The sequence below is a fragment of the Copadichromis virginalis genome, linkage group LG10 (genome assembly GCF_057382275.1).
Source record: "Copadichromis virginalis isolate Kocher_CV1m ecotype Utaka linkage group LG10, C_Virginalis_male_GT1.1, whole genome shotgun sequence".
Lineage (NCBI taxonomy): Eukaryota > Metazoa > Chordata > Actinopteri > Cichliformes > Cichlidae > Copadichromis > Copadichromis virginalis.
The window spans coordinates 32,561,969-32,588,951 of NC_140627.1; the positions used below are offsets into that span (position 1 = coordinate 32,561,969).

Here is a 26,983-nt window from a genome sequence, read left to right on the forward strand (position 1 = left end):
TGTAAATTACCATGTGATCTCTCTGTGCAATGACATCCAATCAATGGGCCTTTCCAGCTGCACTTTCGGAAATTAAACCCAATGAGCAAAAGTGGCACCCATCCATCTCTGTGCTACACTTCCCAACGTAGAATCCCACAGATTGGCCGTCATTATCCAGACAGATCACGTGTTAACAGCATGAAGTGGAAACAGGCTCTTAATGAGCAGCAGCACATGTAATCTACCTCTGCTTGAAAAACAGCCAGTTTATCCTATGACATCCAAGATCGTAATCAAAATGCTTTTACTCACACACCAATGAACCGATTTCAGAGCTTTACCCTCTGAAGCACCGCTGTGTACACATTTTTTTTCCAGAATAGCTCCCAACCACGGAGTTTATATCCGACCAAACCAGGAAGCCGATATGTCTCAACTGAAGTTTACAGAACCAGCTTTAAAATGACTGACAGCAGACTGGGTGATATTTTGGTTTCAGAATCGCCCTTTAATAAAAAGATCCTTCACACGAGACATTAATAAATGAGTCGAACACAATGATTTCCCCGTCCCATGTTTGATTTAATAAGTGTTATGGAAAAATAACTTCCGGTTCACTGAGTTCAGACTGCCGAGGTTCATCTTCAGGCTTCCCCTCGTTCTGAACTCTGACATCACATCCTCTCGACCGGGGTCAGACCCAGGATGTCGAAGCTTTTGGCCATGATGGCTGCAGTAGCTTCGCAGAGCAGCATCCTCCACATGTTGATCTTGATCACCTCACCTGAAAAGGTAAAAACAGACAAACGGAGGAAATCAAAGGCGTGTTCGAGTTTATATCTCTTGAACTATCGGATTATTTTCTCAGTAAATACGCATTTTACAAAAGTGCTAGCACAAACCAATCCCATGATGAGTGTTTAACAGGACTTTATTTCCCCATTTATTGTCCTTATGTAGAGGATAAGAAATAACAAGGCAGCTAAAAGATACAAATTCTGAAACAAAATAAAATTAAGGCGGCGATGATGGGAAAAAAGACAGAATAATAAACAGAGGTGAGGTGAGACTGAAGCGGTCAGAGGTGCACTAGACAGCGAGACTAATAAACGACAAAAAGATCAGAGGGCGTGTTTAATGATGCCGCCATCACCCGGCAGCATCAAATAAAAATCAGTGACCTGAACATCTGCATCCGCACACAGCAGCCGTGACAGCCTCGCACTGTCAGACGGAGAAGAAATCCAATAGAAATTAAGTCGTTAATGAGCAGCAGAGGAGCGTTACACAGACAGGTCGTTAAAGGGGCGTGAACGTGGACCCAAACAAGCCGACATCCTGGTGTGCGGTGATGCGACAAGGATGGAGACAGGAGAAGATTTTTTTCCATTTAGTAATTAAACACACACTGGTCTGTGGATCGCCATTTTCTCCATGTTGATTTGTTGAAGCCGGCAGTGATCATGTTCCAACGAGAAGGTGGAGTTACTCTTAGGTCACTCTTACTAACAGGCTGAACGAACTCGGCCAGTTTAAAAGATGATAATGGACCCAGCAAAGTGCTTCAAAGCTGCATTCTATTTAACAACCACCAGAGGGCGACTGTTCTGGCTGGAGAAAGAATTGCAGCCCTCGGCTGTGAAGGTTCTCAGTCATCCAGGTCATGGTAGTCTAAAGAGCTTGGAAAGAAAAACTTCTGGACTTCTTTAAGTTGCTTGAAGACGTTTCACCTCTCATCTGAAAAGCTTCTTCAGTTCTAAGGTCAAATGGTGGAGAGTCCCAGATTTAAGCCCTGTGGGAGTTTCCCCCAAGGGGGTCACGAACCCCCTAGCCCCACCCTATCATGTGATTTCCTGAGGTCAAGCTGGTCTTCAAGCAACTTAAAGAAGTCCAGATGCTCTTCTCCAAGCGTTTTAGAATTCCAGCCCTCGGCTCCTGGGATTTTTGTCCTCAGCCATCACTTTCCTTTAACATCAATCTCAAACTGAAAGCAAGGCCGCTCTATGATCTGCACACAGAATCGCAGGCTTTGTTTGTCCATCTCCGAAAAAGATCGTGTAACGTCATTACAAAGAAACGTTGCTGTAGTAAATCTAAGAAACCCACCAGCAAGGCGCTCTGGGCTCGAACGACCTTACACTGGTGTAGTCTAATAAGCCGTGGGCTCTTTGTTAGCAGGAAGGCTGTACAATGAGTCAGCCCTCAGCTCAGACTAACAGTCCAGACATCCTCTCTCTCTCATCAGGATTCACTGACGACCTGCAACACATCGATTCCTTCTGCAAAAGCAACAGTGAAAAGTCGAAAATTCAAACCCTTCTTTGCAGCTTCATACTAAACAGTCGGGTCTGGATCCTTTGGCCATCCAATAGGACCTTGGCTCAAACTTTTGTTCTGACCACATTATGCCAAGTTTATTATTTCAAAGTTTGGACAGCTTTGGTTTTGTTTTACAATTTAGGACACAGAAAAGAAAACCAAAGAATTTAAGTACTTTAGAAACACAACTTGGAGTAACTTTTAAAAGCACATTATGAGAGGAAAGGACGTCATATCAAACCAAACTCTGAATATTCAAATCAAAGTGAAGAAAAAAAACGATCATCGGATGCACTAAACAACCAACACGCGAACACCAAACTGAAGTTTGGACCCTAACCAGAGAGTTGTCCCCCTGAAACTGATCTAAACTTCGACCCAGCTCACCCGTCTGCCGGTCCTTCTCCACGCAGTAGCAGCTGTCGTAGAACTCTGTGAAGGTGGTGGCGAGCTCGTACACGTAGTCGCACAGCGTGTGGAGGAGCAGGTCGTCCAGAATCTTCTGCAGGATCTCCGGGAAACGCTGGATGCACTTCCCCAACTTCCACTCCTTGTCGTGGTCCAAGAGGATCTCCGTGGTCTCTGCCGCCTTCTTCAGCGTGGCCTCGTCGATTTTGGCCAGACGGGTGATGGACCTGCGAGAGGAAGACAAACGTTTAAAAACCAGTTAAAGAGTCCAGGCTAAAAAGAAAACGACTGGGAGGGCTGTGCTGTCTAAACACCTATAGCCTCAAATAGTTAATAGTTATGAGACGGGTAAATCTACTACAAAGGCCCATGAAAACGCTCAGAACCAACACCTGATGATCTCCAGCAGTGATTTTGTGAAGAGCTCAAAGACTTAATGTTAAAGGCAGATACCAAATATAATTGTTCTGTGACATTCAGGAGAATATCAGAGCAACAAATGATGGACAAACCAAGTCCTGAGACAGTTTATTACTTGTCCAAACATCGGCATGAATCAGTTCAACTCAAAGACTAATTGGCTTTTACTTGTGATGGTTTTGATGTTTAAAGCAGGGAGAGTCGCAGTGGTTAGCTCCAGTATCCTGCACTCTCATTGGTTGTTGACCACTCCAAAGTTGGTTTAACTCAGGACCCGCCTACTTCATATGAACAGCGGTTATTCTGCTCAACGTGACTTTAAATCACTAAATATCAATGACCTTCGACAGTTTCCACGTCACTGGTCACCAAAACCCTTTCACACGCCCCCGATCTCCTGCTGGTGATAGGATGAGAACTCTGCTTTGGAAAAAATGTATAAAACAAGTCTGATTCTCCAAGCATCCACTCGGCCACAGTTATCCCATCGTGTTCCCAATAACGATCCATCTTTTATCCAAACCAAGCAGAAGCCGGCTTATAAAAATGACCCGTTGATAGTTCATCGTTTTCTCTTTTTATCCTCCACCTCAACAATGAATAAACCAATTTTAGGAAAATACATGAAAGAAGTGATGTTGGGGTTCATGTTGAGGAAACCCAACATCTCCTAAAACACTGATTAAGCTCAGTTTTTTCCTTCTGTGTCCATGTTCAGTTAAACTGGACAGCCCAGCTCATGGTTTTAAGTTCTGCTTCTGTACATTTTTCTCTCTCTTCTTCTTCTCTGAATCTTGAACAGCACAGCAGGGGGCAGCTGCCGTCACTGAGTGCTCTATTGACTGAACGCACGAACATCGAATCCTCTCAGGCGAGCCTGCTCACCCCTCCCGGTTGGAGGGGAAAAAAAAAAAAAAAAGAGAGAGAGAGAGGGGATCAATCCTTTGCCGGGCGCTCTGCCACCCCGACTAACTCCTCCAGGAAGCTGGAGAGGAAGATCAGTGCAGCTCTTGTGCAGCCTGGAGACGCTCAGTCGATGGAGGGGATAAGGGTGAGGACAAATTGGGTCTCACTGAGTGGAAATACCCCAAAGACTAATCCCAAGCCACAACGATCGCAGAGGGTCTGGCGAGGCCGATCTGATACGAGTAATGAAAGTATACTGGTGCTGATGGGAGGTTCTCGTACAGGACAGACGAGAAAAATGGAGGCACTTGATTTAACTTTCAGGATAGTTTCAGTGTCCTAAACTCAGGGTCAAGCAATAGTTCATATAACCGATGGACAGATTACTAAACAGACCGGCTTCTGCATTGCTACATAACTAATCTTAGCAGCAATGCCGCTCATTATTTTACACTGGGTTTGATGGGCTGCATGAAAAGAGCTGCAACAGAGGCGCAAAGCTGCAACTTTCCACTTTATCTCTGGATTTAGTCCGAATCTGAATCTTCAAGTGTAAAGTGAAGCCAAGACTAAGGTCGTCTCAGTGACTGTCAAATGCCAAGACTGCTGGAGAAGACTGAGGTGGCACAAAGACAGGATGGAGTGGGCCACCCAGGTTAAATGTGGAACTCCTGGTACTCAGCCGGGACTCGTCATCCATTCATCTAAGACTTTCAAACCTTTCCTGTCAGCCAATAACTTTGAACCCTGAGTACACATGTTTGATTTACCTCAGTTTTCATGTGCACTTCAGTAAGGTTGCAAACACTCGACACTTCATTAGCTTCTTTAGGGCTGTATAACAGATCAGGACTTCCGATTGGTCCACGCTCGTTTAGATCCAGGCTGTTCTAAACTTCAGAACTCGTCTAAATCTATATGCTATTTGTATCCTTGTGTGCCTGACTGTGTGCGGGAACACGTGCACTTCTTAAATCTTTTTTATCTAAACTAAGTATTAAAAGTTGTAGTGAACCCTGACCTGATGCGGGTGAAGGCGTAGAGGAGATACGCCGCCGTGTTGCCTCGGTCGTCCAGCATCTTATCAAACGAGAAGACGTAGTCGTTGTTGCGGTTGTGGGAGAGGTCGGCGTATTTGATGCAGCCGAAGGCGACGGCCCTCTGAGCCTTCGTGAGCTCCTCTGGAGTCAGGACCTGCAGAAAGAAGGTTTTCTTTTATTAAAGCAGACAATCTCTCCCCATCGCCGCCTTCGCCCGGCGTGCTTTATGGCATTAAAAATGCTGATAAGTGTCGTTTTAATCAGCTTGTAATTACTGAAGGCAGTGCTTCACCTTCTGCTTCCAACAGTTAAACCAGTGAGATGAATTTAATCCAAATAATGAAACCAATTTACAATCCTCGGGCAGAGATTAAATTGACTTATTGAGTCATAGCCTTCCCTTGAATCTGTGTGTGACGTGTTTGATACCGTAGGGAGTGAAGAGGAGGATTATGAAGATTTCGTGATAGTGATTAAAAAACAAGAAAAAAAAACTGCAGTCAAGCAGAACACAGCAGATAGAAGAAGTGACGTGACAGGACAAAGATTAATGGCACAGGTGAAAACAGGGCTGCGAGTAACGGGCAGGTTAGATTTAACCCTTGGGGGTCCTTAAAAAAGACATCCACTTTGGTCTCTAATGGACATAAATGTCCATTCCCCAAAAAGTGCAATAAAAATATTATATATTAATATTTTTTTCCACTTTAAATTGGTCAGTCTTTTAAAACTACTTCTCCCTGAAATATTCATATAAAGTTTTAATTATATTTTCGTTGTTTTAACCCTTTAAATCCCAGTTTTACTTCATGAGCGCCCTGTTTTTTAGCCCCCAAAAACAAAAAAACTCAATATTTTAAAAAAATAACATTTGAAGTAATATTTGATTGTTATTATAATTAGGCCTTTAGATGGACTAAAGATTGGCATCAAGAGTCATTTCGATCGCCTTTTATTTTTTTTCCAGGAGCGCATTTCATAAAATGCACACTATCGACCACGCCCCAAAAAGTGCAATAAAAATATTAAATATTAATTTTTTTTTTCACTTTAAATTGGTCAGTCTTTTAAAACTGCTTCTCCCTGAAATATTCATATAAAGTTTTAATTATATTTTCGTTGTTTTAACCCTTTAAATTACAAAAAAACTAAAAAAAAAACTAAAAAACTAAATATTTTCCCAAAAAAACATTTGAAGTAATATTTGATTGTTATTATAATTAGGCCTTTAGATGGACTAAAGATTGGCACCAAGAGTCATTTCGATCGCCTTTTATTTTTTTTTCCAGAACCAGAAAATGGTCTCCAGGCGGCAAATGCTGCTCGTCGAGGCCGAAATGAGTGCATTCTCCCGGGTTAACTCGCGACGATGATCGGGGGGCATGTTGCGTCGGACTCCTTTTTCCAGCGCACACTTCCGGTACCACGTGACAACAAATACGTCATTTCCTGTTGACTAAAAAACAAAAAGCACCCTCTCATGGTCCTAGGGACCGAAAAATGGTCCGCCCGATCAGCGGGCGAACCCGCTGCTGCACGCCGGAAAAGAGGCGTCATTTCCCGCAGGTCTGTCCAAGCAGCCCGCTGTTTTCCAGCAGAGGTCAAATGTGAAGCAAGGGCGCCACCCGGTGGACAAATAAAAAAATTACAACTCTAAGGCCTGTAGTCCAAAACAAAACCTAAGCTGGAGACCTGACGACCCCTTTGGCCGTAATTTTTCTGGCGTGAAAAATAGCGTTTATAATGGGTTTCAATGTGGACATTTTTGTCCAAAGGGCCTAAGGTGGATGGATTGCTGTAACTTAGCCATTTTAGGCTGATTTAATGAATTGACACCACAATTAAAAAAAATAAGTAAAAAAAACATTCTTTGACAAATTTGGCTTTAATCCACTCAACACAGTGAAGATGGTTTAAAACTAAAAATGAAAAAGACAATAAATGTCCTTAAGTCCCCCTTAAGGTCAGATTTGGAACAAAGGGCCACTTTTCCACTGCAGAAACTTCCAACGTTTACACAAACTGGCCTTCGTCTGCTCCTCCAGCTGTTCCCACTGTTACATACGATCAACTGAACTTTCAAATCATTTTGAGATCGACTGAAACACCAAAATAGAGCTCGAAAAAAACAAAGATAAATATGATGGGAATACTGGTTATGTAATGTAACTCGGGCTCTATGACCAGAGGTGCACAGAGATGACCGGGTTCAAGCTTTTCCGGCCGATGTACGAGGAGGACATTTGTCCAGCTTCTGATTTTTTCAGATAATATGGAAATTAACTGTGAAAATATCCTGCAGTCTACATAAACAGAAATTCACATTAACTACGTATATTCAGGGTTTGAAATAGGGTTGGGCGATATTTTACAACAAGCGTCAGTCCAATAATCGACGATGGAGGTATATTCACGCATGCGCAGACTTTTGATGGGCGGAGCAATGTAATCATGCACGGACTGATTTGTGCATTTACAACACAGAAGAAGTCCAAACATGGACGAACTAATTTCCCCCCAAAAATTAGTGCTGTCAGTGTTAATGCATTAATGTGGTCATTACCATTATTGCCATTAAAATTTTTAACACCCTCAACCCATCTGGAGCGCAGAAACGTTGGACAAACTGCCCGAAATGTGTTGACAGAGACATTTCAGGTATTTTGACTCTGTGCTCCAGACGGGTTGTTAATCACATTAGTTGTGATGATGGTGCGCTAACGCTGACAGCACTAAAAAAGAAATATAAAAGTTGCCAATTTGGGATTTCTTTGGCTTTAAACTAGATGAAAGAGGTAAACCTAAGGATGTAACCAAAGCGGTGTGCCGCTTGTGCAGACGTATAGCGAGCAAAGTACTCAAACACGACTAACTTTGTTTCTTCTCTTGCCTGCTTCTATTAGCTCCATCACTATTAGCAAACTGAGAGTGACTGCAGTGAGGTCGACTGTGATTGTTTGTAGACAGGTTGCCTCCCACAACGCAACCTGTGCAATCAGCTTATGACCCAAAGTGGTCGAACAGCGAGTGGTCGAGTGTAAACCTCTGGTTGAACAGCTGTTTACAACATCGAACATGCGATCGCTTATTTTTCCTGAACAGAAAAACAAATCAAGCACTAAAACCTGCAGTTCCGCTAATGTCCACTAGAGGCCGCCTCCAAAAGCGAGTCAGTCCCCATGGACTGCCATGTTAAGATGACCAACCTTACAGCCGTAAATAAATCTTCACAGCCCGCTATTAAATACAGTTTTGGTCTCCATCAATATTTCCACCTTCAACAACTACAATGGGTGAATTTATGTAATTATTCCCAGCGGAGGAACAATTCCGGGCTTTGAGATTCTGGAATATAAAAATGTAAACATAAATATTTTATGAAATGATTGCAGTAAGTGTTTTTAATCATCCTGGCATTCACAGACATTTGTCTCTGGGCCGAATCTTCCATTTTCACTCCATTTATGAACCAAATCCTAAATTCAAATCCCCCTCCTGCTCCAGAGCCTCTAAAAGACATCAATGTGTTTTCAAAATTACCGCAGCAGATACAAGGTTTTCTCATTTTTGTCCCATCTTTTCAAAAGTGTCGAGGGGAAAAAGTTTGAAGTGGAAATTTCCGAAATGTTCTATAAAAATATGAATCTTTAAAACTCTGCCTTCCCCTCCTTTCATTGCATTCTGCCCTGAATCTTAATCCCATCTTTCAAACGGGGCTTGATGTTCTTTTATTTAGTACTAGAAGGTGTATGTTACTTCGCTGAGCTCTCAGAGTGGCTCCAAAGAAACAATAGATCTCATCCCCCTGGTAGCTGTGACCTGCTGATTCAAGGACAAACCTTCAATGTTTTATAAAATCTTGGATCCTTTATTGAATTACAGCAGAACAGAGCGAGCTCTGAGAGTTTAAAGGGAAGCCTCTATAATCCAAGACTGAGAAGCCTCTACTCTAAGAGTGTAGGAGAAAAGAAATAGCCTTAAAGACACATTCAGACGTTTAATAAGCTGGAGCCAGAAGTACTCGACAACTGGTACAAAGACTAGCCAACTGATTACTCGTCTTATCAAAGAAAGGCACTTTATTTTAATTCTCTTTGTATTTAGTCAGAAATTAAACATATTTATCACCATTTTTTGCTCCTAATACACAATTATTTCTTTTAAATGAGATATCCTGATCAAGGGGTGCAGTGATTCTCCAAAACCAGCGTCTGGGCCGTACCACTAGTTTCTTTAGAAGAGGGTCAGTGACATAAAACAGGCCTGACCCATTTTTCTGATGTATTAACATTTACTCAGATTACACGCATATCTTTGGAGTAAGTTTTACTTACATGTGGAGCTGCTGTTTTGAAACGTGAGTGAGGAAGACTGATGGTCTTATTTTGATGTAGTAAGAGGAAGACAAACCATTGAAGAGTGTAGATTAGAGAAAATCCTAAATAAATTCAAACTCGTGCACCCAATTCTTGTTTTAAAAGGTGAAGATAAAAATAAATGTATAAAGTAAAACATATACTAGAATCTTTAGAGGATCTAGTGTCGTTAGGTCCAGAACACCTGATTACCAGGTCGCACAGCTTAACGGGGTGCTTTAGTGACCTCATCCACCATATCCAATCAAAACGGAGAACCAGGAATGAGAAATGCTAAAATAATCATAAATATAAACCTTTCTGAGACCCTCAGAGTCCAGCAGAGCTATAGGTGGATGTTTATGACCAAATGGGTTTTTGACTAATATTCTACTCAACCTGGCGACACGTTAGCGTTTTATGTACGCGCCTTGAAAATAAGCGACTAATCAGCTGAGCTGTTACATCCAGCAGATTCTCAGACCAGTTTAATCGATCCCAGATGGCCTGAGTGTTTGTCAGTTTGCGATGCTGAACATACGTTAGCTGTGTGACTTTTTCAGAAAACCTGACCTCTGACCTTGAGGTTACCTGTAGAGGCACCTGTGGTTTTAATTTGAATTTAATTCATAAACACTGCCTGATGCCTGCCCGGCGCTTCAGCCTGATGGAGAAAAAGAATGAACGGCTGAAGTGGTTGAAGGATTATTTTGAACACTGAATCATGCAAAGCTACTTTGCAAATAAAAATATGGAGCTAGAATGAGGAGAAGAGGCCCCATCATGCTTAGAAAGGTTCCTGCTCTGCACTACGAGCTAAAAAACCCCAAAACTGAGTTGCAAACTCAACAATCGGTCCCTGCAGCGAGAAATTCTTACAGTCTGGTCTGAAAGGCGCTTTTCTAACAGCCACAAAAGGACAGGTCAGGGCCGGAGAGGCCAGGATGTGTGTGACACACGGGGCAGGATGAGACAGGAAGGGCCAGAAAATAACAGGAAATAAAAGCACCAAACACAGAAGACAAAAAAATGAGGAGAGAGCAAAGTGTGAAACATCACAACTGCTGAAAACAAACATGAAGGAGCAGCAGTGTTAGAGAGCGGGCTGAGGTTCACGGAGGCCACGGCTGGGGTTTGTTTTTAATGAGGCCGGGTTAGCAGATGGTAGACGTGGGCACCGACCCAGACGGAGCGAGGAGCGCCGGGCCGGAGGGGCCTGCAGGGGAGCTGGCACCGGCTTCCGGCAACCTTCTCAGCATTAAAATTGCTGCAGTTCAACTGAAAGTCAGCGACTGCTTGCACCACACCTAGTGCTCCACGTAATAACTTAACCGGGTCAGGTTCTCTTGTTTTTCTCCTCTTTAAAAAAATAAAATAAAATCTCCCTGCAAGTTTAACATCACAGAAACACCTCAGCACCAGCAGGTGAGACACGGCGAGTCAAAGTAACGGGAACGTCGAGAGCCTCGCTGTGTGAGGCGGAGAGAGCGGCTAACATGGCCCGGGGAGGGAAGAAAAGGATGTAAACAGGTATTTTCTGAGTTGAATCAGGCAGGAAACACTTCCCACCTCCAAACAACCAAACAAGCAGCTCTTAACGAGGTCCGGGCGAGCCGGTGATGGAGGATCGGGGCCGGGCGGCGGCGGCGTGGTTTGGTTTGAGGAAACAGAGAGGAGGGAAAACCGGACGGGAAACACGCTGGCAGAAGTTTGTTTTTCTGAAGAATGACTTTAGAAAAAGGAAAATAAACAACTCGAGGCTCGAAAGACTCGAAGGACTCTCCGCTGACAAACGCTCAATCCACCGAAGATAAAAAAAACGTGAAGTCTGACATTCGTCTGAGCCCTGAAATGGGATCGCTGGGTCATCAGTCAAAACGCAGAGGCGCTCAGCAGAGAGTCAGGAAGTTTATGACACACAACTTCCTGCTTTATCTGTGCAAAAACTTCCATTTAACACAGAATATCTGCTGAACTCAAGCAAACTGAGGCAGTCAGCTTCCCTTTTACCCTCCACTAACCTCTGGTTTCCCATGATGCACTTTGCCTCTGTGTTTACACACCAGTCAGCTTTTTATCATTAATTATTACTAATCTCCGTCCCTCTTCCAGTGTCTTTGTCCTCCTCTCACCCCCAATGGCTCTAACAGAGCCTGGTTCTGCTGGAGGTTTCTTCCTGTTAAAAGGGAGTTTTTCCTTCCCACAGTCGCCAAAGTGCTCATAGGGGTCATATGATTGTTGGGGTTTTCTCTGTATTACTGTTGGGGAGGACTCTTATATACACTTTACAGTATAACACACATAGTATACTATATAAATACATCTGAAGGGAATATGAAGACTCACTATGGGAATGGATGGAAAGTAAAAAGAAGACGTGGAAAAACTTCAGAAACAAGGAAAAGTGGGAGCATCTAAAGCACGACCACATGGTGATGAACGTTAGCTTGTTTTTAGCGATGTCGTAGCTATATGAGCCGTTAGACGCACGTGTCACATGACTTCAGTTCAGGATCAGCAGGTAGCCTAACGAGCACATCTTTGGACTGTGGGAGGACAAAGAAAGAAAAAATAAACATTTTCTGTGTGTTCTCCTAAACGTCGATGTTTTTAGTTAACGAAGCGAAACGCTCGTCCCATCGAGCCTCTGATCACCAAGCTTCACGTCTCCCGTCCGATTCTCCTCTCGAGGTCTTTTTAAAGCTCCACGTGTGTGTGGTGAATATTTAACCACGAGTCATCCTGCTGATTCAAACTCGATCGATGGCGGGAAGTCTTTTTTTATTCTTCCTCCTGGGTTACATCTGCTGGAATAACTCCTGTTATTGCGATGATGTTATATCCATATTCTGTGTCAAATATTTTATCTTTTATAAGCAGACGTTTGGAGCAGCGAGGGACGCCGTCCAGCGAGTCGCTCATTATTTCTTCCCCGAGCCCGGCTTTCGATTTGCTCCGACGAGGCTTATTTTACAGTAATGACCACCTCGCTCTACAGTAGCCATTAATTCTTCCCGCTCTCATCCCGCTCAGAGAGAGCCAAACTTGGGAGCTTTCTCATCTCGTCCAGACACACTGAGGCTGAAACGCCACCGCCCGGCTGCTTCCCTCTCATCCTCTCAGCCCCGTGTGGTCCTTTCATCCTCCTCTGCTCATGTGTGAGCTCAAACCTCTGCAAACACTTTTCCTCTCGGCTGTTTTGAGTCATTAATCCAAACAAGAGCAGAACCGTTTGTGTCTGATTGGTCAATTTCACACTGATCGTCCGCTGATGAGTCAACAACAGGAAAACAATCATTCCGGTTTGTAACCTGATCTGTTTTTCATGCCCTCTTTGAGCTCTCCACCTCCACCACACGTTAAAGGCACACGTTTAGAAGTAGCACCGGCTCTTCCTGCTCAGAATACACTGGTTACCTCATACTGGGCTGTACTGGGACCCCAGGTTTGGTCTGTTTAAAGATCCAATGGGATATTCCCATTGATAACCTGTTTTTTTTTTTTATGTGAAGGCGATGTACCAAACTGTAATATTCAGACGTTACCAGCAGCCTATGGACCGACCCGGGTCCAAAGAATGTGGCGTTTCCTTATGTTTGAGCAGTGATCATGAGGAAAAAGTTACATGCAGCTCGTTTTAAGGTCACGCTGCAAGTTGTTATTGTATCTATTTTATAATAAGTTAAGGCCCAAAACATTTTTACTGATAATAATAAAAAGACATTTGATGATTAATTCAGTCCATAATATGGCCCCTGAGAAGCATATTTACGATGTAAGATGAGGAAAACATCCAATTTTCAATATTGTCTTCTTTAAAAATCTGACCTGTTACCTTCTTGTTGTGCCTACTTTCAAGTATTTGTAGGTAAATATAAAGGTAGATTATTTATTTATTAAAAATAAAATGAAATGATGTTTAATTACACCCGTGTTATGAAGTGTTACCTTTTTTCTTTTAATTTCTTTGTGCGCTTTTCTTATGTTGGAGTGCTTTTGACCTCTCAGGGCCACCGTAGAAGTGTTCTTGCTTACGTCATCTCGTGGAAATTATATCTGAGTTGAAATGCTCGTTGGCCAGTTAGTTACTCTAACTGGGACTGTTGGTGAGGGCCGTCCCAGTTTCTCGTGTGGAGCCTGAACTCCTCGCTGCCGTGTGAACAGGTGAGGATTTTCTTAAACTTCCCATCAGGTTTTTGTTCTGCCGCGTCTGCAGCCTCACCTTGTCTCGCTCCTTCTCCTTCAGCTTGTCCATGGACCTCTTCAGTCCCTCGTCCAGCAGGTCCATCAGCCTCACCGTGTCTCCAGAACGAGTCTTAAACTTCTTCCTGTGGAGGAAACGGCAGAAACAGCGGCTCAGTGCGAGGACGCCGGGTTACAAACCACCTGCAGGGGAACCAGTAATGGAGCTGCTGCAGTTTCACATCCCCAACCTGAACCAGCAGAGGTTCCACTTCCTGTCTCCAATAATTATCATGACAGCAAACTATTAGATTACTTCTGCTCGCCTCGGGGCGATACATTTTGTACAATCAAGCAAATCAGCTAAGCATTACAAGCCGAGCACGAGCCAAAAATTTAATAACCCCCGCCTCCCCTCCCTCCTCTGTTTACTCGCAGCTATAACGGCTCCCCCCGTGGCTGCGTTAAGCTCTTATTGTCTGGATGAGCGATTATGAGAACAGCGTGATAAATTTCTAATGGAGTCTGCCGTAGTGCAGACATAGTGGGGCCAATTTACGCCCCCTCAGGTTACCGCGGGGCATTTAGCGGCACTTAAGTTATGGCCTCCGCGAAGCGTAACGTCAGCCCGCCGCCTGAACCCGGCGCTTCTTCTCAGGTCGACTGATTAGGAATAAACAACAACGTGACAGATAAGCGGTCAAATCACAAATCTGCTCACCAATCAGAGCGCAGCGATCGCTCACACGACGACACGATAAAACCCAACGCTCAGAGACGAGGTGCTCAAAGTGCACGACAAAAAAAACGGGAACGCGGCGGGAAAAATATATCTGAGGTGTTAAAGTTTATGAACGTGATGACTTGGAATCTACAAATAGATAAAAGAAGAAGAAGAAACAAGAGGAGGAGGCGTGGAAGAAAATGGAGGTTTGATATAAGCAGCGAGAGGACAAAAGAACAGGAGGACATAAAGACAGTGGAGGAAGAGTGAAATGAAAATGTTGAAGAAGAATAAGAAGAAGCTCCAGAAAAGGGAAAAAAATCAAAGAAAAAGTTAAAGCAGCGGCAGAAGAAAGAAAACGAGGAAATAAGTGGAAGAGAAGGAGGAAAATAGGAGGAAAGGGAGAAGGACGAGGAACGCAGGAGGAGGAGTAGACGAAGAAAAAAATGAAGATAAAGAGGAAAGATGGAGAAAGGAGGAAGACGCAATGGGAAGGAGAAAATGAAGGAAGCGAACGAGCACTGCTGAAGGAGGAAATAAGTGGAGGAAGAGGAGGAGTTAAACAGAAGAACAGAAAAGTTTAATTAAACAAGCAGAAGAAGAACGAGAAGAAAGGAAGAGGAGGAGGAAGGAGAAAAGTAAAGAAGATGAAAGAGGAGGAAGGAATAATAACAACACGGACTCTGAGTGAACTTTTTCATCACTGCTGTCCTCCTCTTGCTCCTCCCCTTGCTCCTCCCCTTGCTCCTCCCCCTCACATGCTGAGTAAGGCAGGCTCTGCGATTCGCTGCAAACGACTAAGCTGTTTGTGGGGCAGTGGCTGAAAATCCTGCGTTTGATTCATCGACGCAGAAAAAATAAATAAATAAAACGAGCCTTTATGTGAGCAGCGGGAAACACAGGAAGTCTGCCCGTCTGGCGAGCAGAGACCTCGGATCTGAAGTTGGCTTTAGACACATTATTTTTTAAAACCCCAAAAAGCAGTTTTATTGTTTTAATGTTTGTTACGTGTAGTTATTCATTTACTCGTTTACTTTGTGGCATTCCAAAACCGCCGCAGAGCGCCCTCTGGTGGACAAACTACATAACGCGGCTGCAGGGCGTTCCTCCCGGCTCTTCATTTATCAGCCAATCAGGTGGGCTCTCATAATTGAGCCCTATTTTAGAATTTTGACTTCCCTAACCATCCACGGATGAGGTCAGGGGCGGAGTTATAAGTGCGCAGTGGGCGTCGTCCAAGGGCAAGACCTAACCACGTACACCTCTGCATTGAATCCATGTAGAAACTATGGCGTAGCCTTCGCGAGCGGCCGACACTAAAACACTAGTGGCAGGCTGTCCCCGGGGAGGCGGTCCTTTTAAACCTCAGAGTCGTCACATGATCCACCTCAGGTGCTTCAAACCCCACTCACACTTTGTCCCCAGTGACAATGCCCCACCCCTTTTTTCCACCCCTTTTCTCAGCACCACCTCCCCAGTGTGTCTCCACCCGGTGATGTCATACCTGGCAACAGTCGGGTACCTGCGGCCCTCAAACAGCACTCAGAAAAACAAACTCTACTGTCAGAGCGTGTTTTGAACTCACTTGTCCTCCCCCAACACCACTCCAAAGCCAGCGTGCTCCACCCGGGTCACTTTGGGGTCGTACCAGCCGATCAGCTGAGCTGCGGCGAACACCACCTGGAAGTGCGTGCTCTGGAGGGGAAAACACACCCAAATCCAGTGAGAAACCCTCCAAACGTCATGTTCAGGAAAGAGACGGAGCTCAGACTTAAATCCAAACCCTCTGTGGTCGCGTCTCCACCTACCTGTCCACTGTCAGTGACGTAGATGATGATGTCGGCCTTCTCTTCAAAGATTCGTTGGCGAATGGCCGCGAGGTCTGACGTGTCGTAGGTGTAGCCCCCGTCTGACTTGACGACGGTGAGGGGGATGGGCTGCCCTGGGGGGAAGACGACCTTACGACCCTCGTCGAGCTCCATCAGGCCTGAGGTGGAGATTTAAAAGGATGGAGGTGGTTTAATGAGAAGGTCCAGTCAGTCCAAAAAAGACAAGGAGATAAAAACAGGAGGGCACCAAACATCCATGAGGCAATGCTGCCACCTGGTGGTGACACTCGGAAACTACAGGCTGCACTTTATTATCCACTGAAAGAAGAAAAACTGATTCTATAAAGACTTCTCTAAAAACCCAAGTCAGTGTGATCAAGGGAACAAATAAGCTCTATTTCTGGTAACCCTAAATGCTCAGAAATGCCCTCCGTGACCTTTGACCTGCTGCACACTGACCTTTCTTCTCAAACTCCTTCACCACCTCAACCATCAGGTCCTGGTAGTACGACTCTCCTCTCTCGATGAGCTCGATGTCCAGGCAGTCGTAAATTTTCTGAAACTCTGGAGAAATTAAAAAAAAGAAATAATTAAAACCTGTCACAGGTAGACGGGCTGCTCTAAAGAGGGGGAGGAGCTCCAACGGGTTAAACCCGTCCTCGTGTCACATGACTAATTTAAGGCCAGCGGCTCTGAATGAGGGACGAGTGTTTCATTCCTGTTAGCATGAAAGGCTAAAACCCGACGTACCTGTCCTGGACACGTCACAGATGAGGTTCCAGGCTTTGATGAACTCCGGCTCTTTGCTCTGCAGTTTGACGACACACTGGTACGCCCGCTTCTTAAACTCCTCGTCCGTGTCAAAGCGCTTCTTTGACTCCTGAACGAGAGCACGAGAGACTGTCAGCTCCCTCGTTTCACTGTCACAGTCAAAGCTGAGAAAACGTGTCTCCCACACAATAACTCCAGTTCATCTAATGAAGCCACGAGAACATTTTCCCCTCACACTGAACATGTTCAGAAGCCTCCGGGTCGGTTTAATTTGGGGCTTTTTTCTTATTTCTGCAGCATTTCTGAGCTTTAATACCTTCACAGTTACAGGAAACGTTGACATGAAACCTTCAGGGCTGAAGACGCGTCTAAGCTGCACCAGATTCATGTCTGTACCCGAACATTTGATCAGTGTCATGAATGCAGAAACTTCAAAAAGTGCATTCTGGGCAAACTTTCAGGGCTCGCATCACCATGTGGGACAGGTGGCTGTCCCAGTCAACTTTCTGGCTCAAAGGAACAACGGCAGCCACATCTTTTTGTGTTTGAGTCCGTTTTTTTTTTTCCACAGAACTTAAATCTGTTTTTCAGCCCTGAAAGTTTCATGTGAACATGCGATCGTGGCTCAAGAGTTGGCAGTTCGTCTTGTAATCGGAAGGCTGCTGGTTCGAGCCCCGGCTGTGGCTACAATGTAGCTGCCATCACCAGTGTGTGAATGTGTGGATGACTGAATGCAGTGTAAAGCGCTTTGGGGTCATAGGGACTAAGTAAGTGCGAAGTTATGATGGTTAAAAAACTGCACTTGGGGTAAAAACCTTAAAGGGTCCTAACCCCACATGGGATTTTCCCAAAAGCAGCCCGATCACACACAGAGACGGGATGAGCATGAACTGACTTTGTAGAAGGCCTGCAGGTCACCGATGGGAGGGGAGACGGTCAGGTAGTCTGGAAACATGTCCTGCAGGTGGGCGATCAGCATCCCAAACTGGGTACCCCAGTCCCCCACGTGGTTCAGCCTGCAGAAATAAAAACTAACTTTTTAGATTTTATTTCTTGAAAGGTTTTTAACGTTCGCAGCTACGACACAGCGAGCGCGGCCAAGCTGACCTGAGGACTTCGTATCCCAGAAACTCAAACAATCGGCACATGCTGTCCCCGATGATGGTGGAGCGCAGGTGACCCACGTGCATCTCTTTGGCGATGTTTGGAGATGAGAAATCCACCACCACCTGAATGCAACACAAACACACAGGAACTGATAAATGCAGACGCTGAGACGGGTAAACCCATCACAGGTGAACTCAACCAGCTCCACGTTTTTATTCCTGGACTCTATCAGAGCAGCTTTGCATGAGTCATGGTTCATAATAAGCCTATTTTATGTTTGATCAGCGCCGTTTTGGTGTGTTTAATCAAACTTTTTGACATCCGCCTTAAACCACACACGTTTTTACTTCCTGTCACAGCTTCAGTTTAAAAGCAATCTTCTTCTTTCCAGTGTTGCATTAATATTAATTTCTGTCTCTATAGAAAAAGCTTATTTTGGATTCTCCCTCATTCACATCCTCCACCTCCTCCTTCTCTTCTCTGCTTTTGTGAGCATACACACATTTTTTATGTCGCACTTTATATGAATAATTTCAACTCCACACAGATAAATGTGAACGTGACTTTTACAGCACCAAAATAATTAAATGAGTAAGTGTGGTTCTTTATTTTTGTAACTGAAATAAATAAATTAATAAAATAATCTAATCTATCCATTTTCTGGTTCCTGCTATATTAAACTGAGCTCCTCACCTCATCTCTGCGTCCAGATTGCCTTCACAGGAAGCTCATTTCTACAAGTTTTATGAAAATTTTTTATTTATTAAGAAAAAAATTTAATTTTCCTTTTCACAACTTGTAAAAAATATTTAAAATGTGAACCTAAAATCTGCTGTAATTTGCTTTGATGTCACTCTATAAACTGTTATTGTTTGTGTGCGTTCGTGGAAGGCTTTTATTGTGAAAGGCAAGGACTGAAACAATAAAACTGGTGGGCGGGGCCTCTGTGGTACTCTCTTTGACATCACACAGAGCCAAGAGTAGAAAAAATGCGCGTGAAACTGTGTTGAATACCAGATAATTAGACACAAATAATTAAATCAAATGTTAAAAAAGGGATCAAAGACTTCCGAGGTTAACTAAAAAGGAAAAACATGGCGGGAAAATGACTTCAGCATGTGCACAGACCTTCTTCTTGGATGGCAGTGGTGGGGGTTGCACTCCGTTAATCAACAAGTTGCTCAGCTGTTTGGACACAAATGTCTTCTGCAGGTAGATGTTGATGAAACCTGAAAGAGAACTTTTTTTAGACTCACTTTTTAGGCATTTATTTACTCTAGTTTTAAATCTTTTAATATTTATACAAAACAAAGAATTATTTCTCTTTAAATATGTACACATTTGACAAGGTTCTAAATTAAATTAAATTAAACTAAACTAAACAAGAAAAAGTTGCATTTCCTGCGAAAATGCAGTGTGAATGCCGTGTCGTGGAAATCGGCTTCCGAAAACAGCTGAAGAAGCAGAACTGTCTGCTGAAAACATGCTGCAATGGGCGAGAGTGGAACCAGCCCTCCTGCTCATCTCACTGAGCTAAAACACAGCTCAACACAGCTGGCATTACCAGAAAGAGCTGAACAGTTTAAAATTTGAATGGTGAAAACTGTCAGAGTAGTTAACCAGCAAAGAAACGGAGCAACTAGAATAATAAGGTAGAAGAAGAAGAAAGTTTAAAGAGAAACAGGAACTTAATAGCGTTCCTGTTACTATAATTGTGTGAATGCCGTGATGTCTGTGTTGATATCATTAAAAGGCGGAGTCTCTACCTGGCCCCGCGACCTCCGTTTTCTGGACGAGTTCGTTGTCTGGAAGATTTTTGATAATCTTCTCTGCGATCTCCCTCGGGTTCATCTTTATCCCCTTTGCCTTCAGCATCTGCAACCCGACAGCCAGAGACAGTCTGAAGCAAAGCTTTTTAATCTGACCTGCTGAGACCAGGACACACTGCACTGCTCAAATACAATCCTCTAATTTGACTCAATGCAGCTGCAGCTTTTAAAACTGTAAAAATCATAGTAAGCTATTAGAAATCACAATAAGCAACCAGAAATGAAAATAAGCCACAATAATTCATAACAAGCCACCATAACAACAATAATTCATAATAAGCCACCATAAACCATAATAAGCCACCATAGATTATGATCTAAGTTGTACAGTGTCCTTGGGTGCTTTGAAAGGCGCTATTTAAATAAAATGTATTATTATTATTATAAACCATTAAACATAAACTCGTCAGTTTTCGGGCGTGGCGGTCTAACCTGGGACATGCTCATGGCGCTGTTGCACTGGTAGTCCCCAAACTTGGCCTGCTGGCTGGGCGCAATAGAAAGTGGCGGGTTGTCGAGCTCGGGGCAGGAGGCCTGGATGGCCTCGCCGAAGACCTCCTGAAGTCGCTGGTTGATGTTTAACATGGCTTTGCCGCGTTGACTCAGTGAGTCTTCCTGCAGACTCTGAGGACAGCACAGAAAGGTTTAATGGTTTTTCATCAATGTGCTTTTCTCAGGTTAAGATTAAAACGCCTCAGGACATCTTTCAGCAGAGCGCCACTCACCTTCTTCAGGATGTTGAGGCGGTACTTGAGTCGGGCGTTTTCCTCCTGCAGCTCTTCCAGGCGTGGAGATGGACTGAGGTTCTGGGAGTTTTCAAGATTTTTGATCTCTGCAGACAGACGCTGGATCTCTTGCTCCTAGATATCAAAATATTTCCAATTTCCAAGAAAGACACTGAGAAAGAAAGTTCCAACTGGAGCTGCTCAAGAAGCTTTAACGCGCTCCTATAAATAGTAAATATTTTTACACCGAGTTCCAGCCTGAGAAAATGCTTTAGGGTCTTAAATGCTGCCCATTTTTAAAAGGAACTGTGGAAGTATAAATATTTTTACCTCTATGGCTACGAGCATTACATCAATGATCATTAAAAGAGGACCGAGTTAGCACCCTGTGGTACACCTCAGGAATTATAAAGACACATATATTCATAACCTTTAACTCTTTTTCTGTATTTCACTGTTGATCTCTTATACACCTGTTTTTGATATTTGTAAACTACTGTGCAAAAGTCTTGAGCCACCCCTAAATTTTTAAAAAAATCTTTTTCTTTGGATATTAGCCGTTTCGTTTTTACTCCAATATATATACCTGACCATTATCAGATGTGGGGGGTGGGGTATGTGGTAAGCCAGTTAACATGACCATGAATCATTTAAGTATAAAACAAGGAACTTAATTCAACAAATGAATCAATTTAATTGCGAGAACTTAAGACTCACGTTCGGACTTCAATTACAACTTTGGTTTTTAAAATAACTTTAAACACATTTTTTTTTATTAGAAAAATAAATAAAAAAAAAAAAAAAACAGCCTTGGGTTATGTGAGACTAGACACACTTTCACTTTCTTCAGCTAAACAACATCTGCATTCTTTTTAACCCAAATAATAAATGTTTTGACTCAGCAGAGAAACCTGCCAGTTGACTTTCTCCCATCAAATCTTCTCAGATCAGGTAGCTGATACTTTTTCAAAGCCATTTTAAGGCAATATACAGAAAATAAGGAATTTAATGAGTCCCTGGATACATGTTGGTCAGGTGGGCAAGAGAGCTGAGCAAATAATAACTGTATGTATAATGTATAAAAAGTTAATAATACATTTTAACAATTTCGACAGGGTGCACAGCAAAGTTAATATAACCAACTTAGACTAAAATTACACTTGAAAAACATTTTAGTTAAGAAAATAAAAATTAGAAAAAATTTTCTATAAGAGTTAAAACGAAACTAAACAATTTGTGAACTTGGAAAACTAAAATAAAATAAAAATTACATGTTTAGTTTTTTCAACCTTGTCAGGGCCCGGGGCTAGCGATTTTTCCAGTCGGGCTACCAAAATCTCTCTCTGCCCTGCCCGTCGGGCTATTGTAGGAAGGAAAAATATATGTCAATGCTTTTGCATTCTTTCAGAAATGTAGCTGGGTAATTATGTCATTGGCATCGGTGAGCCACTGTCAATATGTGACATATTGAAATCGCGTTTGAATTTGCGCTTGTTTTTTTGCTTTCACTTTGCAATCGCGCGAACTGTGTATAGAGAGCGACAGCACTGATCTGTGAGTGATGATAATTTGTGCACCAATTCCTCTGACATCGTCTTATTAATCGTTAGCTTACTATGCAAACATGACAAGTGAAATCTCCTGCAGCTTAAACATGTGAGAGGTTGATCGCGCAGAGAATCGCTGAGCTTATGTGAGTGTGTGTGTAAAAGCATTTCAGTTCTGCTGAGCCAAATAAGACAGGTCAGGGTGAAGAAGTGACAGCCAAAGAAAAGCTTACCACAAAACGGAGAAGTTATGACAAATCAGACTATAAGGCAAAAAGAAAGTGCAGCTTTATGGTTTCATGGACAAAAGAATTTCTGTGGCTGCAATATGATGAGCTAAATAACCAGGGCTGCACATAAGTGGTCCACAGGTGCGCATTCGCTGTCAAAATAAAAAACACGCACAAGATAAGAAGTTGCAACGCGTGTTTGCGTACATAGGATTTTCAGGAGGAGGACAGACATTTGTTTAGAACTCTTAAAGATGTCGAAGACGCTCCTTTAAGCAATTACTTTGGTTTTCCTCCACCTCCAAAGAAATGTCAGAAGGAGTCCGAACCACAAAAGAAGCACATATTCTCGGAAAAGTAGTTGCAGGAGGTGAGCTGGCTTCAAACAAATGATGAACGCACAGAGATGTGGTGCAGAATGTGCCGTGAAAATCCCACTCTAGCGGACAAAAACAGCTTTTTATATGGACGCAAACGCGCGTTGCAACTTCTTATCTGGTGCGTCTTTTATTTTGACAGTGAATGCGCACATGCGGACCACTTATGTGCACCCGTGTAAATAACATGACGTTCTGCCGGGTGTGTTGTTGGTTTTCTCTCGATTTCTGAGTCGACAAGCGCCTTTGTTACTGGGACCAGTCATTTTAAGAAAGGCCCCCATTAGAACCCATGAGAAATGCAAGAAATGCATTATTGCTCAGTCTGGAGAACAAACACCAATTGCAAATAACATACTAAAAATAAACCTGAAAAACCTGTTTAGAACAGCTACTATGTTGCAAAGAGTGAACTACCACTGGCACAATGTAGCAGTCTTTGCAAACTTCAAAAAGCAAACGGCCTCGATCTTGGTTCCACTTGTCTCTTACCCGTGACTTCAGCGGAAATTTCAAATTCAGGATCTGACACAGACTGATTCATGTCCTACGCAGTTCTTACAAGTTCATAGAAATTTCTGTTCAATTAGAACCAAGTATTTGAGTTGATGATTGTAATTTTTATACAATGTTGTAATTTTTTTTTCAACAATTTTTGATTAATGTTTTGTTTCTGTTACGATATTATACTTTAATGTATAATATGGTAACAGAAACAAAACATCAATCAACAAATTGCTCTCTTTTTTATTCGGGCTACTTAAATTTATTTTGGGCTACCAAAACCTGAAGAGTCCCTGCCCGAAGGGCTACCAGGGACTTTGAAATTTTGCGAGCCCTGCTTGTAATATTTGTTATAGCTTAGCTGATGAGGCTTTTATGGAATTTCAATGTCTGCAAGACTGAGAGTCAACAAGTAAAAGATTAAAAACGAAAGTAAAATTAAACGTTTCAAGCAATAAAAATTAACATGAAGCAAACCTGTTTTCAAAAACAACTGAAACTAAACTGAATTCAAAACTGAAAATGGCAACAAAGTAAAAAAATAAGAAAATACAAAACTATCCCTCCACCAAAAGACCGACCACACAGCAGGACGACCTTCAGTACGCCATATAACTGAGTAATTAATAACTACTTCTTATCAAACAATAAAGCGAGTTACTCTTTTTCCAGCAGCTCAAGCTGCGCTGTGCAGTCTGCTGAAAACAAAATGCAAAAACACCCACATCACATTTACGCTTCAGTTTATTCATAAAAGCGTCTCATCGCTTAACGTGTCCAAAATCAGATGAAAGCGCCACACAAAACAGAAGGAAAATTAGGAACCGACAACTTTACCTAAAGTCCACTGAACAGAAGTGAGCCTCGGAGTTCAGAAACACATCGCTGTGGTGACTTTTAAAGTCTAGCCCAGGTCGGGCTGGTGACACACCAACAAAGTGATAACGAAGCAGACCTGCAAGTCTTTAAAGCGCACATCGTTCACCAAAGCAAAACTGAAAGTATTTGTTTTACAATGTGCGCTCAACAGCTGATGCAAGAAATGCTTTCATTGCAAACCAGAAAGACGAGCGCTCTTTAAGCTGCCATCAAACGTGTTTAAATACCTGGTAACAGGAACTATTTCAGAAAGGCCTTAAAGAGACACTGTTCAAAAGAATAAAGAAAGTTAGTTAAACTTCTGAATTATTGATGTTATCAGTTAGTATCAGAGGTTATTAATCAGGTTCAGCTGCTTTGGTGTTATTGACGTTAACCAGGTGCAACGATGAGGCAACGCTCGCCTGATCCGACTGAACGCCTCGGAGACGTTATGTTTCAGCCCGTCCAACGCCTCCAAACCTCGGACTGAGCACAAGCTCGCTGACGCCCTGGTTAGATATCCAGCATGATTTTTTCCCCACACCTTTGTGTTTGTGAAAACACACCTGATGTGTTTTCAAAGTGTATTAAAACCTGCTTAATCTCCACTAGAGGGCAGCAAACACCACCTTAATGCTTAGATTTCAAGGTAAGGGCTGCTCATGTTTTTATATCAGATATTGGGTAAATGTGACATTATGTTTTTTCATATTGTGAAACATGCTAGTAAACAAACTCAGGCAGACTAACTGTAATTTAAAGGCTGCATGAAAAAATCCTCACATATGTGACTCTGCAGGTTAGTGCAGGATAAAAAGGTTACTTTGCTGCAATGTGGTGGATTTAAAGTGGAGAACCGTGTGTGACAGGTGCACAGTGGCTGTGGGTTCATGGTCACAGTTAGCTTACATCAAGTGTAGCAGAGATTCATATAAAGTTTAGCTGATGATGCTGTGATTCTGACTGAATTCCACTATCATATTAACTTCATACCGTCTAGTATAAACACAGCATAAACAGTGTACTGTGGGTGTAGAGGATGGAAATCAGCCAGGACTACTATTGCATCTACATCTGCTCACATCTGGCTGACCTCAGTTGTGTACATCCACAGAGAGCAGCAGGTCAGCTGATCACAGCCTGTACACTAAGAAAATCTACTGGAGCTTTCAATAGAAATTATTATGAGTTGTGATTCTTTTCCCCACACAGAGGCATTACAACTGATTCCTCCACCTGCTGAATCCACTTTAACGCCTGACTGGACACATTTTCCTGTTTAAACACAAAGTCACCCTCTACAATGTAGGTAACACAAAATACAGCTTTCTTCTATTTTCCTTATTTTTCTTCAGATTCAAACTACAATTAGAATTAAAAAGTTTATATTCCCAACGACTGATATTATTTTATCATTATGTCAATAAAGCACAAGGTTCAGTTAGCTTTGCATAAAAACAGGTGGTAAAAATGTCCTTCAAGGAGATACTTATACTTTCTTACTAGTACATTTCAAACTTGGTACTTTTTTTATTTTTAAAACAGGATTATCTGCACTTCTACTTAAGTACAGAATATGTCCTTACGGTGGGTGGGTGGGGTAATTTATTGATTCATATACATATCATATATCATAAAAGCTCCCAAAAAGGAATGTGAAATATTTATTTTTCTGAAAAATAAGTTTGATGCCAGGGTTAAGTAGAGAAAAATGTTCTCGCCAGACTCAATTTAAAAATCTTCCGATTTAACTCCTTTCATTTTCAGTAGTCACTCATCTTTCTGGGCTCCACTGTGCACAGGTGATAGCCAATCACATCTGGTAAGTTCGGCATATATGTGACTTACAATAACGAAGCACAGCTCTTTAACAAGTAAAAACTCTTCATGCCATTCCTCCTTCATGCGCTGTCAAAGCAGTGTCCTCGAACAAATCAAAGGGACCTCCGACTACAACAAGACACGTTTGATTTAACAAACTTAACCCGAATTTGACACTAATGCATAGATATTCAATCAAAGCATGTCTGGTTTACTCGACACTGCACCTATTCAATAAAAAGCCAAAAAGTCTTAAATTAGTACTTTTTTTTCATTAAGTCTGGCAGAACTTTGGAATGTTGCTATCCGGCGGCAGGATGCGCATTTAGCCCTACAGCTCGCATTAACCGCTGACCTGTTGCTGCAGCCGGGCCGTGTACTCGGTCACAGGGTCTCCCATGTTCCTGAAGCTCTGCGGAGAAACTCTTCTGTCTGCTGGACTTGGAATCTCGTGGCTGACGAAATACAAACCGGAGGAAAGGAAGAAGCCCGTAACTTTACAGTCCACTTCCGGTGCCGGGGAGCGCTTCTTCCTCGCTGCATTGCGCCGGATTGAGAGCGCCTCCTGCTGTATCGGAGCTTCCAGGCGCGATTTCAGTGGATGTTTTAGCCAAAATGACTTTTATGTGTGTCATGTGGTAAGTATCACTAAAAACACAACCACTGGCACGATAAGACTTACAAAAGATACGAAGAATATAAGATGTTGGACTGTCATCAATTAACAGACATGCATTTGCAGCAGTGTGATGTTGCACTGAATGTGCATGGGAGTATTACCAATTATAAATTTAAACAATATGAAATCAATTTGATGAATATATAAAAATATTAACCCTCTCGAGGCAGGCGTTGCCGATTTGCAACAGTTAAAAACTAACAACCTGATTACCCCACATTCATATTTTATGAGTTTTTCATTTACTCAGAAGTACCACTGCAGGACTTGGTTGTGCATTAGCAACAAAAAACTTAATTTGAGCCTGAGAGGGTTAAAAAGATCAAATAGATGGTCTCAGGGGGATGTCATCCTCTCTCCTGCTGCT

At 42.7% G+C, this 26,983-nt stretch overlaps 1 protein-coding gene across 1 annotated transcript; it reads right to left on the reverse strand.

Annotated features, from left to right (window-relative positions):
- Positions 1 to 469: 469 nt before the first annotated feature.
- rars1 (arginyl-tRNA synthetase 1) lies at positions 470 to 26,451 on the reverse strand. The gene is made up of 15 exons (XM_085471062.1): positions 26,293 to 26,451; positions 20,598 to 20,732; positions 20,305 to 20,496; positions 19,810 to 19,918; positions 19,172 to 19,272; positions 18,044 to 18,165; positions 17,832 to 17,952; positions 16,916 to 17,045; positions 16,625 to 16,729; positions 16,145 to 16,323; positions 15,922 to 16,031; positions 13,653 to 13,758; positions 5,057 to 5,229; positions 2,689 to 2,936; positions 470 to 766 (listed from the first exon to the last, which is right to left on the reverse strand). The coding sequence occupies exons 1-15, from the start codon at positions 26,335 to 26,337 to the stop codon at positions 657 to 659; spliced, it is 1,986 nt and encodes a 661-aa protein (XP_085327188.1). The 5' UTR covers positions 26,338 to 26,451; the 3' UTR covers positions 470 to 656.
- Positions 26,452 to 26,983: the final 532 nt, after the last annotated feature.